The sequence below is a fragment of the Antechinus flavipes genome, chromosome 5 (genome assembly GCF_016432865.1).
Source record: "Antechinus flavipes isolate AdamAnt ecotype Samford, QLD, Australia chromosome 5, AdamAnt_v2, whole genome shotgun sequence".
NCBI lineage: Eukaryota > Metazoa > Chordata > Mammalia > Dasyuromorphia > Dasyuridae > Antechinus > Antechinus flavipes.
In genome coordinates this window covers 88,854,548-88,870,161 of record NC_067402.1, presented here as the reverse complement: position 1 = coordinate 88,870,161, position 15,614 = coordinate 88,854,548, and the positions used below count along the sequence as shown (strand labels likewise).

The following is a 15,614-nucleotide window of genomic DNA, read 5'->3' as shown; positions in this document are numbered from 1 at the left end:
TTTAGAATTAGGTCAATAGTTATATTGTTAACCTGTGAACAGCAGTAACAAGATAAAAAGTAAATATCACTTGGGGTACCTTTTATAACTATGGTTATAGTATATGTACTTAAAAAAGAAATTACACAGTATAGTAAGGACCTGAATCTACTTTCTATCTATCTGCTTTTACTTTACCTTTCTTTACTTACTTAAAATAGATATTTTAAGCACCTCTTTATCTGTATGGTATTCTAAGCAATTGCAAAGCAAGTAGGTAGCTGATTAATAACATTTGTTATATAACAATGTTATTTAAAGTATACATATACAAATGGTTTCATTTCAAAATTTTATAAATTTATACTTTTCTAAAAGAATACAGTAAATTGGGATTGCAACTGAGTTTAAGATTATGATTACTTAAACATCCAAAGATATGATACAAAATTATAAAATCTTTTATTTAAACTGAAATACATTTCTTTTGCATAGATTTTAATCAACATCAAAGCACTGATATTGTTATTTAGCCCATGATAACCTAAGAACATAAAATGTATTTCCTTGTACCTGAAATTCATGCTTAAGAAATACTGCAATTTATACAGAAAAATTGATGTTAACTTTTTAGTCTTTCAAATTCAGAAATGTTGATAGATATATCATCAAAGGGAAGACATTTTTAAATACCTCAACTCAACACCTGCATGTAGATTATTTCTGATATAGATTAACAAAAATGAATTCCACTTTCTCTAATACTAAATAAACGCTTTATTACATTGTTGCTTTTTAGATGACATGACACTATTGAAAACATTTGGTTGTTGCTTTCAGAATTATCAAGTCTGGAAAAAAATATTCTATGGTTTACCATTTGTTGCCATGACTTACAAAGATAGGGTCTATAGTCTATATCTACTTCTTCACAAGAAAGTTTTAAGGAAGATGATCTTTCTGTTGAATTTGAACTTTTTTGCATTATAGTTTGTGTTGTTGCAAAGACAACCAAGTGATATTCTTTTACAAGCTTCTCCATGAATTTTGAACATTTTTTCAGAGTAATTTCTTGTAAATGAAGGCTTTCTCCTCCATTGACCCGGTCTATCCAATAGAAGGCTGATAAACTATCTAAAATGAAAAGGCAGAGGGATGGGTGGCTACAAAACATAGTTTCCAATGAGTAAAGGGTGATAAGTAATTGATTACTGCTACTGCAATTTACGAGAAAAAATCTTCCAAGACAGTGTTTTATTATATCTTCTGTGCTTTGGGACAGTCTATGTTCAAGAATTGTAACTAGCCGAAGCATATCAAAGTGGTAATCTGTGTCAATAAATAAGACTTCGACTTCTAATCCACCTTCTGATTTTGGAAGGATACATCTTGCAGTCAGATGATAGAGCATTTCTGTTTTTCCTGTTCCTTCTGGACCATGGAATTCAAATATGTCACCTGTAAAAAATGAAGGAATGCTAATTGGAATATAGTAATCAGAGCTGTAGTTCTGAATGATGATGAAAAAATTCAGACAATGGTTAAAATATACTTTTTTGCTTCATTTTTTTTTAAAGAAGGCTTCTTGTACCATAAAAAAACACCTCACATTTTGTCAAAATTATAAGTGAAACTTATCAGCAAATATTAAAAAAGGTAATAAATAACAACCAAATGAGAACAAATCAGTTATCAATTATCCTCAAGCAGATTAAAAGCATTTTAGTTTATCCTTAGTCAATTTTATTTTAAAATTCTTTGCTGAAAACACCGTACAATTTATTTAAATGTTTTTGTGTTGATTCTTAATCTTGCTCTTTCTTCCTTGGCCTCCTGGAGTCTTTTCAAAGGTAAGCCTTCTTTGAAAAGCATGAGTTCAGATTAAATCAATACCTTCTTCAATTTAAGAGGTGAAGGCAACTATCTAGATTCAAGCTGTTTTGTACTGAAAAACTTATATGGCAAAACTGAATGGCTTGTCAGCTCTTCTTGCACAAATTATTTTATTTGCAGTACCAAACTGATCCAAATACAGACTAGTTCAGTAAAATCAAGAAAATTTGAAAGAAACAAGTGTATAGGGATACATAAAAAATAACTACAAAATTAAAATATTAAAATACACATCTACTAAACTACTCTTTTTTCTATTTCTTTGCATTTAAATAATTCACATATATTTAGTGTCTCTGGTCTGTGTTATTGTCCTTTTTATTGCTCTCTTATTAAAATGAAAATTACATGTTGTTCTCAGGTCTTAGACAAGCCAGATTGAAAAATGACAGCATGTACTCAAGACATATAACACATTATTAATTCCTAAAATATAAGACACCATCATATAAATGCAAGTTTTCAGAATCAACGCAACAAATATACATTTTTGAGACTGTTACTTTTTTGAATATTTATATCTCTGTTCCATTCTGCAAGCATAAAAAAATTAAGAATTGACAGAATTTCAATTTAGGTTACCATTTTGATAACTTCCTAGTTAATACTTTAAAAAAAATGAAGAAATTTTCACGCATAATAGCTAAACAAGTACTTCCTGAAAGGACCCCAAGCCTCTTTGCTAATTCCTCTAAAAGGTAAGAATTAGAGAGTTCATTCAACAAAGCTTTATTAAGCAGTTAGACTGTGCTAGGTACTGCCAAATACTATGAAAAATAAAGACAGAAACAAAAACAGCCCCTGCCCTCTGGAAGCTTATGTGCTATTACTTATTTAACTTCTAGGAAGGGGGAGGAAGTTACATTGAATATATTCAATACATTGAAATATAATGATGACAACTTTAACACGATAGTGATTAGTAGCTCCATTACTAAGATAGCCTTCAACTTTACAAAGTATTGGATTAAAAGAATAAAGAAAACCTGGGTTCTAATCTTGGCTGTATCACTTCTAGGTGATCATATCAAAGTCAATAAACTATGATCTTTACTTTCACATGGAAAGATGCTGGAGCTGACTAGATGGTTTCTAATGCTGTTTTATTATAGACTGGGAAGATACTAAAGGATTTATGTAAAAAAAATTTTTGGTCAAATGCAACTAATATCAAAACTACAAAAGTTTATTATTTTTTAAAAACAATTTTTGTTCATTTGAAGTGTCTACTGTTAAACATGGTTAGCTATTCCTCTATGTGGAAGTAAAAAAGCAAGCATTTTTTTAGTGCCTCTATGTTAGTGCCTCCATGTTTAGTGCCTAGCATTTTACAAATGTTATCTCATTTGATTCTCACAACAACCCTGGAAAGTAAACACTATCATTACTCCATTTTACAGCTGAAGAAATTGAGGCAGACAGAAGTTATTTCTGCATTATTTCTTATCAAGAGACTTCTTTTGACCAAACAGTCCAGAGTATAGTTCACTCAAACAACAATAAACACATAAGAAATTGCAGAATTAGAAGGCATATCACATGTGGGTGATGTTTTCATCCTGATTCACCTGAAACAAGTTTCCCCTCCCCATTTTTTCAATTATACAAACATAATAGAGATAAATAGTGTAAACCTGAAGTTTTTAAACAACTAAAATTGAAAGCTACAATATCATGGATTTTCATGAACAAGTCCAAGAGATCCTTGCGGGGGGGGGGGGGGGGGGGGGGGGGGGGGGGGGGGGGAAGTTGTAATGGGGATTGAGCATCCAAGGCAAATCCATTCACTCTGATGTCTACAAACTTCTCACATGATATGTATATTAAGATGAGGTGGATAACCACTAGGAACTGGTTAAAATTAAACATGAATGAAAAATTGGTTTATTATTGGCCTAAAATTTAATACTATATGCTCCCCCCCCCCCAAAAAAAAAACCCAGGTACTTATCTAAATAGTATATATAGTATGTATAAAATAATCTATGTTCCTTTATATTCATTCTCTGTAGTATTTTAAACTCATATATATTTTGTACCAACAACTATTTTTAATAATTGGGAAGCATGAAGAAACAGGAAAATGAAAAAGTTGTAAAAGTTTTAAAAAGCAAGACTTTTAAGACAAAACAAATATCCATAAGTTGAATCTGAAGAGTAAATCCCAACTACAGAAGAAATATAAATATGAAAAGAGCTATTTTCATATGCAGTTTACTTCATGAGACCCTGATACAGTATTTCTCACCACTCCCAAATGTACATAAATTATATGAGGAATGATTGACAAAGAGCTAATTTAGAAACATTTTTAGCAGAAAATGTGAACTAAAAGAATACCCTTCCAAACAGAGACTTATCTGAGTAAATTTGAGTATGAAAATTACTGTGAAAATCTTACAAGGTAAGATTACATCAAATATTATTCCCCGTTACACAAACATTTATTGATTACAAATAATTACATACTTGTAATTATATTTTTAAAATTCTCAAGTGTTTTAAGTGTATATTTGTATTAAATTTAACATATCTTTATTATGAATTTATTAATCACTAACATCATAATGGAAGCTAATAAGAACACATTATTACACATTTATCTTAAACACTTAAATGTCTTAAACACTTCATGTTTAAAACATTTAAGTAATTTCAAAGTATACTTTAAAAATTTTTTTTACAGATAACATGTTCTTATATCAATCATATTTTTAAACCACTCTCTCCCTCCCAAAGAACCATCACTAATAATAAACAATGACAAAGAGAAAAGTTTAGCAAAACTGACCAACATGGAAAAAGTCTGACATTATCTATAATATTCCCTTACCAGAGCCTTTTTCTATAAAGAAGATAGGGAGGTATCTCTCATATATACATATATGAGGGGATGCCCACATTTGATCATTATGATTTCATGATATTTGGGTTTTAAAAAAATAAACTTTTATTGGTATCTTTTGTTTGTACATTGTCTAAATTTTTTCTTGACAGTTCTTTTACACTCCCTTTCTAGAAAGTCATTTTATGTAACAATGTTTTTTAAAAAAAGAGAAAGGAAAAAAAAATCAGCAAAATCTATTAATACATTGGAAAAGTTTTAAAATATAGAAAATGTTCCATATTCATGCACTTTCTACCTGGGCAAAGGAGTTAGGGGAGGCACTTTCACATGTTATTTGGGACAATGCTATTTCTTTGTAATTCTGCAGCATTCATTTTCAATTAAACTGTAGTTAATGTTCTTTGCACTTAAAGTGTCAGATATTCTGTAAATTGTCTTCTGGGATCCACTTTATTCTATATTAGTTTATATAAATTTTCTATGCTTCTCTGTATTCATTGTATTTGTCATTTCTTATGGCACATTAATATTTCATTAAAACCATATACCATCATTTGTAGGCATCTACTTCATTTCCTGTTCTTTGTTACCTCAAAAGTTCAGTGTTCAGTGCCCAGTTTCAATTGTTGCTGTTCTTTCTTTTTATGTCAGTACTATTACTATATATATATATATATATATATATATACACATACATATACATATACACACACACACTATTTTTCCTGTTCTGCTAATTTCATTTTGATAAAGTACATATACAATAAATCTTTCAATACATCTTTAGTTGGAGGTAGTACAAATTACGTGTGGTCTTGAGACTACATGATTTCAGCCCCCTCTCACTTGATGTAATCACAGAAAATGAGTTAATGTTTTAAAAGGTGTTATCATCCTGCTGTCTTTTCCCAGAAATATGAACATCTTTCCCCATTGAATTGAAATAATAATTAAAACTGGCCAAACTCCTAAAGACCTTTAAATAGCTAAGCTTAGAATAAGATGATGATGTGGTCTGAGAGTGAAGCAGTTTCAGATTGGAATACATTTGTTAAAAGTGACTATTGTATTCTAAGGATATGAACAGACAATTTTCAGATGAAGAAATTAAAATCATTTCTAGTCATATGAAAAGGTGCTCCAAATCACTATTGATAAGAGAAATGCAAATTAAGACAACTCTGAGGTACCACTACATGTCTAAGTAAAGGGACAGGTCAATTCTCTGAGACCCTCTGCAGCTGTGGATCATAACATCTGAAGGAGTAGCAAAGCGGCCTTTACTTATGCAGATGTTCCTTGTGGATTGGGAATAAATAAATTGGAGGCAGAGGGAAGAGGAAAGAGGTCAGAGAACAGCAACTGCCTCTCAGTCTCCTTGTATCATCATCATCCTCTCACATGAAGAGATCTATTCTACAGGTCTGAGTTAGACCTCCAGCAGCCACTGCCAGGTGATTCCCATATCACCAAAAATACACACCTGTCAGATTGGCCAAAATGACAGGAAAGGACAATAATGAATGTTGGAGGGGATGTGGAAAAACTGGGACACTGATACATTGTTAGTGGAGTTGTAAACAGATCTAGCCATTCTGGAGAGCAATATGCAACTATTCTCAAATGGCTATCAAACTGTGCATCCCTTTGATCCAGCAGTGTTACTACTTGGTTTATATCCCAAAGAGATCTTAAAAAAAGGGGAAAGGGACCCACATGTGCAAAAATATTTGTGGCAGCCCTTTTTTTAGTGGCAAGAAACTGAAAACTGAGTGGATGCCCATCATTTGGAGAATGGCTGAATAAGTTGTAGTATATGAAGGTTAGGGAATATTATTGTTCTGTAAGGATGATTTCAGAGAGGGCTAGAGAGACTTACATGAACTAATGCTAAGTGAAGTAAGGAGAACCAAGAGATCATTGTACATGGCAACATCAATATATACGATGATCAATTCAGATGGATGTGGCCCTTTTCAACAGTGAAGTGATTCAGGCCAGTTCTAATGATCTTGTGATGATGAGAGTCATCTACACCCAGAGAGAGGACTGTGGTGACTGAGTGTGGCTCATAACATAGCTTTCTCACTCTTTGTTGTTTGCTTGCCTTTTGTTTTCTTTCTCATTTTTTTTTTTTCCTTTTTGATTTGATTTTTCTTGTCAGCAAGATAAGGAGAGAAGAGGTGGGGAAAACTGGAACACAGGGTTTTGCAAGGGTTAATGTTTTTTTTTTTTTTTAATAACTTTTTATTGATAGAACACATGCCAGGGTAATTTTTTACAGCATTATCCCTTGCATTCACTTCTGTTCCGATTTTTCCCCTCCCTCCCTCCACCCCTTCCCCCAGATGGCAAGAGTCCTTTACATGTTGAATGGGTTGCAGTATATCCTAGATACAATATATGTGTGCAGAACCGAACAGTTTTCTTGTTGCACAGGGAGAATTGAATTCAGAAGGTATAAATAACCCGGGAAGAAAAACAAAAATGCAAGCAGTTTATATTCATTTCCCAGTGTTCTTTCTCTGGGTGTAGCTGCTTCTGTTCATCTTTGATCAATTAAGGCTCTCTTTATCGAAGAGATCCACTTCCATCAGAATACATCCTCAAACAGTATCGTTGTTGAGGTATATAATGATCTCCTGGTTCTGCTCATTTCCCTCAGCATCAGTTCATGTAAGTCTCGCCAGTCCTCTCTGTATTCATCCTGCTGGTCATTCCTTACAGAACAATAATATTCCATAACATTCATATACCACAATTTACTCAACCATTCTCCAATTGATGAACATCCTTTCATTTTCCAGCTTCTAGCCACTACAAACAGGGCTGCCACAAACATTTTGGCACATACAGGTCCCTTTCCTTTCTTTAGTATCTCTTTGGGGTATAAGCCCAGTAGAAACACTGCTGGATCAAAGGGTATGCACAGTTTGATAACTTTTTGAGCATAGTTCCAAATTGCTCTCCAGAATGGCTGGATGTGTTCACAATTCCACCAACAATGTATCAGTGTCCCTGTTTTCCCACATCCCCTCCAACATTCCCCATTATCTTTCCCTGTCATTCTAGCCAATCTGACAGGTGTGTAGTGGTATCTCAGAGTTGTCTTAATTTGCATTTCTCTGATTAATAATGATTTGGAGCATATTTTCATATGTCTATAAATAGTTTCAATTTCTTTATCTGAAAATTGTCTGTTCATATCCTTTGACCATTTATCAATTGGAGAATTGCAAGGGTTAATGTTAAAAAATTATCCATACATATCTTTTGAAAATTAAAAAGCTTTATTTTTTTTTTTTAAAAAGTGATCATTGTGCTTAAACAAAAGCTGAGTTAGGAGTTTCTTTCTTCCCCTTCCATTATAAATAAATGGCTCTTTAAGTCTTTGTACATAGTCAGACAGCTAGTAATTAATTATTCAAGCCAGGAGTAAAAAATAGATTTTTCTAAATTTCAAGTTTAATGTTCTTTCTTCTACACCATATTCTTTCTCAGTTCATAGTAGGAAGGTATTGTGAACATGCTATCTTACTACCTCCCTAGTAAAACTTTATGGTTTAGATTATAAATTATCCTTTCAATGTCTAGGACTCATGGGAAAAACTGTCCTTACTAGGCCATTCACATATATAGGTAACACATGAATTGAGAGTTTTAAAAAATGAGGAGAGTCTACATACCTCCTTTTTTGGATTTTCAAAACTGCTAACCATTATCTTCAACATAATATTTTCAAAAATTTTTTGCAACTATAGTACTTCTTTTCAATTAAATTAACTTGCCTAGTATTCATATAAAATTAAGGCTAGGCTCTATGGAGGATACATAAAGGTATGGGTTCATGACCTGAAGCATTTTATTAATCTAGCTGAGGAGATAATCCTGATATACATAAAAAAAGATCAAAGTATAAAAAAGAACACAACAGTTTTCAATAAACAGCTATACTGAATGTAATCAAATCCCAAGTGCAAAGTCCTAGGAATGCAAAAATAAAAATGAGGGATTTTCTCTACTTTCCACAGAGAGGTGGGTCGGGGATGGCTTCACCGAAAAAGAACTTAAGCTGAGCATTGAAGGAAGGTGAGGATTCTGAAAGGCAGAAAATGAGGAGGGTATACATTTCAGGTAGGACTGATGACTTACACAAAGATAAGGTATGGTATGATGAATTCAGGAGGATTTTCCTGGAACACAGAATGCATGTAGAAGAATATTATCAAATAAACCTGGAGAAGTAAATTTTAAGCAAAACATGGAGAGTAGCTGGACCTTGAAAGACTAGCATAATTTGGATGGAGTGAGTGGCTATAGAGGAAAACAATCTGGGCAGGTGGTACCACAAAAATACTAAGGTGGAAATGAATATGCTATTTGCAAAATGAAGGAGACTAATTTCTTATCCAAAACATAAGATAAAATGTTGCAATTTTAATATCTTATCATAATCCATTAGCTTGTATGTCCAATTTTACTAAAAACAGAATCAATTATATTTCCTCATAGCAATAAAACCACAAAACTGGCCCTGTCCTTATGGGCATACTGTTTTCCTTTATAGATTATAAACTCAGGGGCAACTCTGTGATGCTATAGATAAAACAGTGCCTCCAGAGTCAGGAGGTCTTGAGTTCACATCCAACCTGAGCTGCTAGCTATGTGTCAAGGACATATATCACCAGAAAAGGAAGACGATTTGATTATGTAGTGAGAAAAAGATGAAAAGATGGACAACCTGACTGCTACAATGGTATTTTTGAGATGCTAAAAGAAGAAGAGGAAAGAATCTAGCATACAGCATACTGACTATGTTCTAAATGGAAGTCTGCAGACAGAGAAGAAGCAGGAGTTGCAATATGTATGGATGAGAGAAACGCACACAAATGAGAGCACCACTCCAACTAAATAAAAACCCTCCCTCATCAAGGAAACATTTATATTAAAAAAGTCAGATCTTAAGTGCAAATAAAATTAAACATCACGATGATGAAATTAATGACTGATTTTTGCTGTTTAGCTTTAATATTTATAACATCTCACATCTTTCAGTTCAATTTAAAAAATACAGAAATGTAAGAGAAATAATTATCAAGATTATAATCCTTTGAATAACAATATATCAAATCAAAATAATTCCTTGTAAGAGTTTCGAGAAAATTAAAAAGATAAAATATTTATATACAGAACAAAACATAAAGAATCAGAATGTTAACATTTCCATATGAAAAGCATTATTAGAAAATGTCTGCTCTTAATTTTTAAAAAAATCACATTTCTTATATTTAGATAATCCATTACTTCATATACTTATACACATATTTTGCTTTAAATGGGGAACTTTTAAAGAAATTTATTATTTTTCTAAGTTCAAAAAAATCACATTTTTGTGATTTGGTCTTGGTAAAATCTATTATCTATTGATCAGATATCTTTGTAGTTCAAACACCTATTTTGGCATCTAAAGTTACCTACAATAGGATACCAGTTTACCTTTTTTTTTTTTTGTAGTAAATTTATTTATTTTTAATACACATTGCTTAATGGATCATGTTGGAAGAAAACAGAGTAAAAGGGAAAAACCATGGGAGAGATATAAAAAAGAAGTGAACAGAGCATGTGTTGATTTATACTCAGTCTCCTAGATGCAGATGGCATTTTCTGTCCCAAGTCTATTGGGATTGCTTTGGATCACTAAACCACTGAGAAGAAATAAGTCTTTCATAGATGATAATTGCATATTCTTGCTGTTATTGTGTACAATGTATTCCTGATTCTGCTTGTTTTACTCAGCTTTAGATCATGTAAATCTTTCCAGGCTTTTCTAAAAATCAGCTTGTTCATCATTTTTGAAAAAACAATAATCTATTAACTTCATACATCACAATTTGTTCAACCATTTCCCAAGTAATGGGCATCCATTCTTTTTCCAATCCTTTGTCACCATAAAAAGAGCAGCTACAAACATTTTTGCACATGTGGGTCCTTTTTCCTCCTTTATGATTTCCCTGGTATACAGACCCTGAAGTGACACTGGTAAATTAAAGGGTATGCACAGTTTTCTAGCCCTTTTGGGAAACTAATAGTTCCAAATTGCTCTCCAGAATGGTTGGATAAGTTCACAACTCCATTAACAATGCATTATGGTTCCAGTTTTCCCACATCCTTTCCAATGTTTATCATCTTTTCCTGTCATCTTAGCCAGTCTGAGAGGTGTAAGGTAATAGTTCAGAATTGACTTAATTTGCATTTCTCTAATCAATAGTGATTTAGAGCATTTTTTCATATAACTATAAATGGCTTTAATTTTGTCATCTGAAAATTGTGTTCATATCCTTGGATCATTTATCAATTGAGGAATGACTTTGTAATCTCATACATTTCGCACAGTTCTTCATATATTTTAGAAATGAGACTTTTATCAGAAACATTGGCTGTAAAGATTTTTCCCCAACTTTGTACTTCCTTTTTAATTTTGTTTCTGTTGGTTTTGTTTGTGCAAAACCTTTTTAATTTAATGTAATCAATGTTGTCCATTTTGACTTTCATTAACATAATACTTTTCAATAGTTATGCATGAATAGAGCTAGCTTAAATCTTATTTCCTCTCCTTACATAGAAATCATCACTCTTTTGAACTCCTAAAGTTGTGTCAGTCATTTGGCATTTATTAAACACAGCCTTGTGATATCATTTATCATATCTATCTATATCATATATATGTATATATATATATTTCCAATTATTAAAATCTGATTTTATTTGTGTGAGAAGTGTTTTGTAGTTTTGTTCATATAGTGCTTGGGTTTGTCTTGGTAGGTAGACCCTCAAGTATTTTATTTTGTCTCCAGTAATTTTAAATGGATTTTTTTATTGAAGTTTTTTGTTTTCAAAACATAGGCAAAGGATAATTTTTCAACACTGACCCTTGAAAAACCTTATGTTTCAATTTTTTCCCCATTTCCCCATCCCCTAGATGGCATGTAATCCAATATGTGTTAAACATGGTAAAAATATATGTTAAATCCAATATAGGCAAACATATTTATACAATCATCTTGCTGCACAAGAAAAATCAGATCAAAAAATTTTTTTAAAAATGAGAAAAAATTAAATTCAACCAAACCACAACAAAAAGAGTGAAAATGCTATGTTGTGATCCACCATCAGTTCCCACAGTCCTCTCTCTGGGTGTAGATGGCTCTCATCATCACAAGATCATTAGAACTGGATTGAATCATCTCATTGTTGAAAAGAGCCACATCCATTAGAATGGATCTTCGTATAATCTTATTGTTGTTGTGTACAACAATCTCCTGGTTTTCCTTACTTAGCATCAGTTCCCGTAAGTCTCTCCAGATCTCTCTGAATTTATCCTCCTGATTGTTCTCATAGAAGAATAATATTACATAACATTCACATTCCATAACTTATTCAGCCATTCTCCAACTGATAGGCATTCAGTTGGAATTTCTTTTTCTATCTCTTGCTAATGGGCTTTGCCAGTAATATATAGAAATTCTGGTGATTTGTGTGAGTTTACTTGAAACCCTGCAACTTTGCTAAAGCTGTGAATTGTTTTTAGTAGGTTTTTTTAGATGATTTTTTAGGATTCTCTAAGTATATCATCGTATCATCTGCAAAGAGTGATAGTTTTATTTCCTCATTGCCTATTCTAATTCCTTTAATGTCTGTTTCTTTTTTTGTTGCTAAAGCCAACATTTCTAGTTGTTGAATAATAGTGGCGATAATGGGCATCCTTGTTTCACCCAGTTTACTTTTCTATTTTTTTAAATTACATCTGTCCATGACATCTGCACTTCAGCCAAAACTAGACTACGGATCATCCTTTTTCTCCAATACTTTTACTTGCCCTCCTCCCCTGTATACCTCCTTTAAAATTTAATTAAAGTGCTAGTTCTTTGAAGAAGCCTTTCCTTATATCCTCTCTAAATATGTTGTGACATTTCCTCTCTCATTGTCTCTCACCTCAACACAGGTTTACTGACTAGATTTCTTTCTTAAGAACCAAGCCTTAAACCAAAGCCACTCTGAATCTCATTGATTGGCCAGCAAAAGGTCCCAGGCCAAGCCCTAATGGATCAGAGTTTGGGTCCAGATACAGTGAATGGAAATCTGTTTTGGCCAGAAACCCTGGGAGTATTCCCCTCCCAGATTTATTTATGTATATATATTTTTTTCTGACCAGGTAAAAGAGGCCATTTTTTGCCTCAATTGCTACCTATCCTTAATCAGTGAATGGGTGTAGCCTCAGCCAAAAACCTCAGCTTAAAAAAGGTCAAATTCTCCCACTACACCCAGAGCCCTCTCCATCGTCCTGATCTACATCTTTCCACTGGCCCCAGATGGCTCTGGAGGGAAAGTGAGGCAGGTGACTGCACAGCTCTTCCTCACTTCAATCCAATTCACTTGTGTGTCATAGCATCACCTCCCTGATGTCATGGTCCTCTTTGAGAATGAGGGATAAACAACAATAAGAACCCTAAAATAACAGATCTTATAAAGTACTTGGTTTGCTGCTCTCTTATATACTCACTTATATGGCATTTTGTATTATACTTGACTACACGTTATACTCCCTTATTAGACTATAATGCTTCATGATTGTAGAAGCATCTTATCCAAACTTGGCATTTATTTCCTAGCACAATGCCCTGCTATTTCATAATTCTTCTCAAAGGTAAGAGTTATTGACATTTCCTTACTAGCATCTGGACAATATTTCTTCCTTTTCTCCAAGTAACTACTAGCAACTATTTAAACAAATGATTTTCATTTATTCAATATGATTCAGATGCTATTTATTCATGTGTAATATGCTTATCACACTGAGACTGTCAAATTGGGAGAGGTCATGAACCCCCCTTTAGAATGTTTTTAAATGCATAAAATAAGTGGAAGCATAAAGCTAGCCAACACTTACCAACTGGCTTGATCTTAAAATAGGGATAGAATTTTAACAGGCGGAGAGTATGTTTTAAATTCCTGTTGATTTTTTTTCCCCACACTAGTATGTATAAAGGTATATACATTATTTATAATTAGCACCAAATCAATAGCATAAAAACCAACTATGTTTTTATTCATACTGTTTCTGTACTTTTTGAATATACCCTGATGCACAAGGAGCTAGTAAAGCATGCCTTAAAAAAATATTAATATGGAATTAACTTTCTAGATAATTAAACTCTGTCCCCCTTAAAAATTACCTTTGAGAAATAAAGGGGTTTAGACCAGCTCGCTTCCAGGATTCCTTTTAGTTCTAAATTCGACAGAGAAAGATAATGATAAATGTTGGAGAGGGATATGAAAAAGCTGGGACACCAAAATATTATTGGTGGAATTGTGAACTGCTTCTGGAGGGTAATATGGAACTATGCCCAAAGGGCTATCAAACTGCAAACCTTTTGATCCAGCAATGACCCTACTGGATCTGTATCCCAAAGAAATCATTAAAAAAAGAAAAAGTACCCACATGTGCAAAAATGTTTGTAGCATCCCTTTTTGTAGAGGCTAGAAACTGGAAACCTGAGTGGATGCAGATCATTTGGGGAATGGCTGAATAAGTTATGGGACATATAAATGTTATAGAATATTATTGTCCTATAATAAACAATCAGCAGGCTGATTTTAGGAAAGTCTGGAGAGATTTAGATGACCTAAAACAAAGCGAAGTGAATAGAACCAAAAGAACATTGTACACAGCAACAAGACTGTGTCATGATAATCAACTGTGATGGACTTGGCTCTTTTCAATAATGAGGTGATTCAGGCCAATTTCAAAATACTTGTGATGAAGAGAGCCATCTGCATCCAGAGAGAGGACCATGGGGACTGAATGTGGATCATAACACAGGATTTTCACCTTTTGCTGTTGTTGTTTTCTTGCTTTTTTTCTTTCTCATTTTCCCCCTTTGATTGAATTTTTCTTGTGCAGTTATGACTTATATGGAAATGTTTAGAAAGAATTGCATGTTTGACTTATATTGCATTGTTTGCTGTCTAGGGAAGGGGAAGTAGGGAAGAAGAAAAATTTGGAGCATAGGGTTTTGCAAGAGTAAATGTTGAATATTATCTTTGCATGTATTTTGAAAAATAAAAAACAATCACCAAAATATAAATAAATTCTGTGATAGAAATCTTCCTAAAATGCATTACACAATTTGTTTCCTCATTAAGATAGAATCTCATCTTTTCTTGATGATCTAGGATATTGTATTGAAATATTATATGTTAATTTTCTCAATGTCTGGTGAACTCCACAAAATTGTTTTCCAATACATTAAATAGTCCCAAAATGCTGTACTTTTGGGGCTTGTTTCCACTTTTTTTTGATCATTTCTTTCACTAAGAAGAGGTTTCAATTGTTTCATTAGATCATCTGGGAAGTCAGCTATTCAAGTCTGTTAGAATAATCTCTAAAACAAGAATAATTTGAGTTCCTACTTATTAAGTAGGAACTCAACACCAGTAAACTGGCCACTTGGTAATGAATTCTTTGGTTATGACAATCTATGAAACAAGCAAATAAACTCCATGTGGAAATTTTTACTAGCTTTCCTCTAAGGTAAATGCATTACTTTGGTTCATACATCATTATGGCTAAGAATATGACATACAGTCAAGTATAATACAAAATACTTTGTAAGCAAAATGTAAGCACAGTGGTATAAGAGATGACTGGATAGAATCAGTTTCATGAAAGAGACAGTATTTGAATTGAATTTTTATGCAGGAATTCAAAAGGAAGGCAGTCTAGATCTTGATTTTTCCTACAAATACATAAAATTCCCAAATAAAAGACTCCTAGATACTGTATGTATTTTATCTTATCTATTCACACAGTTTGATTTGTGATGGAGCAGAGACA

The 15,614-nt window shown here is 32.8% G+C and overlaps 1 protein-coding gene across 1 annotated transcript in view; it reads right to left on the bottom strand.

Moving 5' to 3' along the window:
* Window positions 1–417: 417 nt before the first annotated feature.
* Window positions 418–15,614, bottom strand: part of XRCC2 (X-ray repair cross complementing 2) — a 39,285-nt gene continuing 24,088 nt past the window's right edge. Inside the window, exon 3 of the mRNA XM_051963188.1 lies at window positions 418–1,437. Within this exon, the coding sequence (XP_051819148.1) occupies window positions 713–1,437 (725 nt within the window). The 3' untranslated portion in view covers window positions 418–712. The remainder of the gene's footprint in view (window positions 1,438–15,614) is intronic.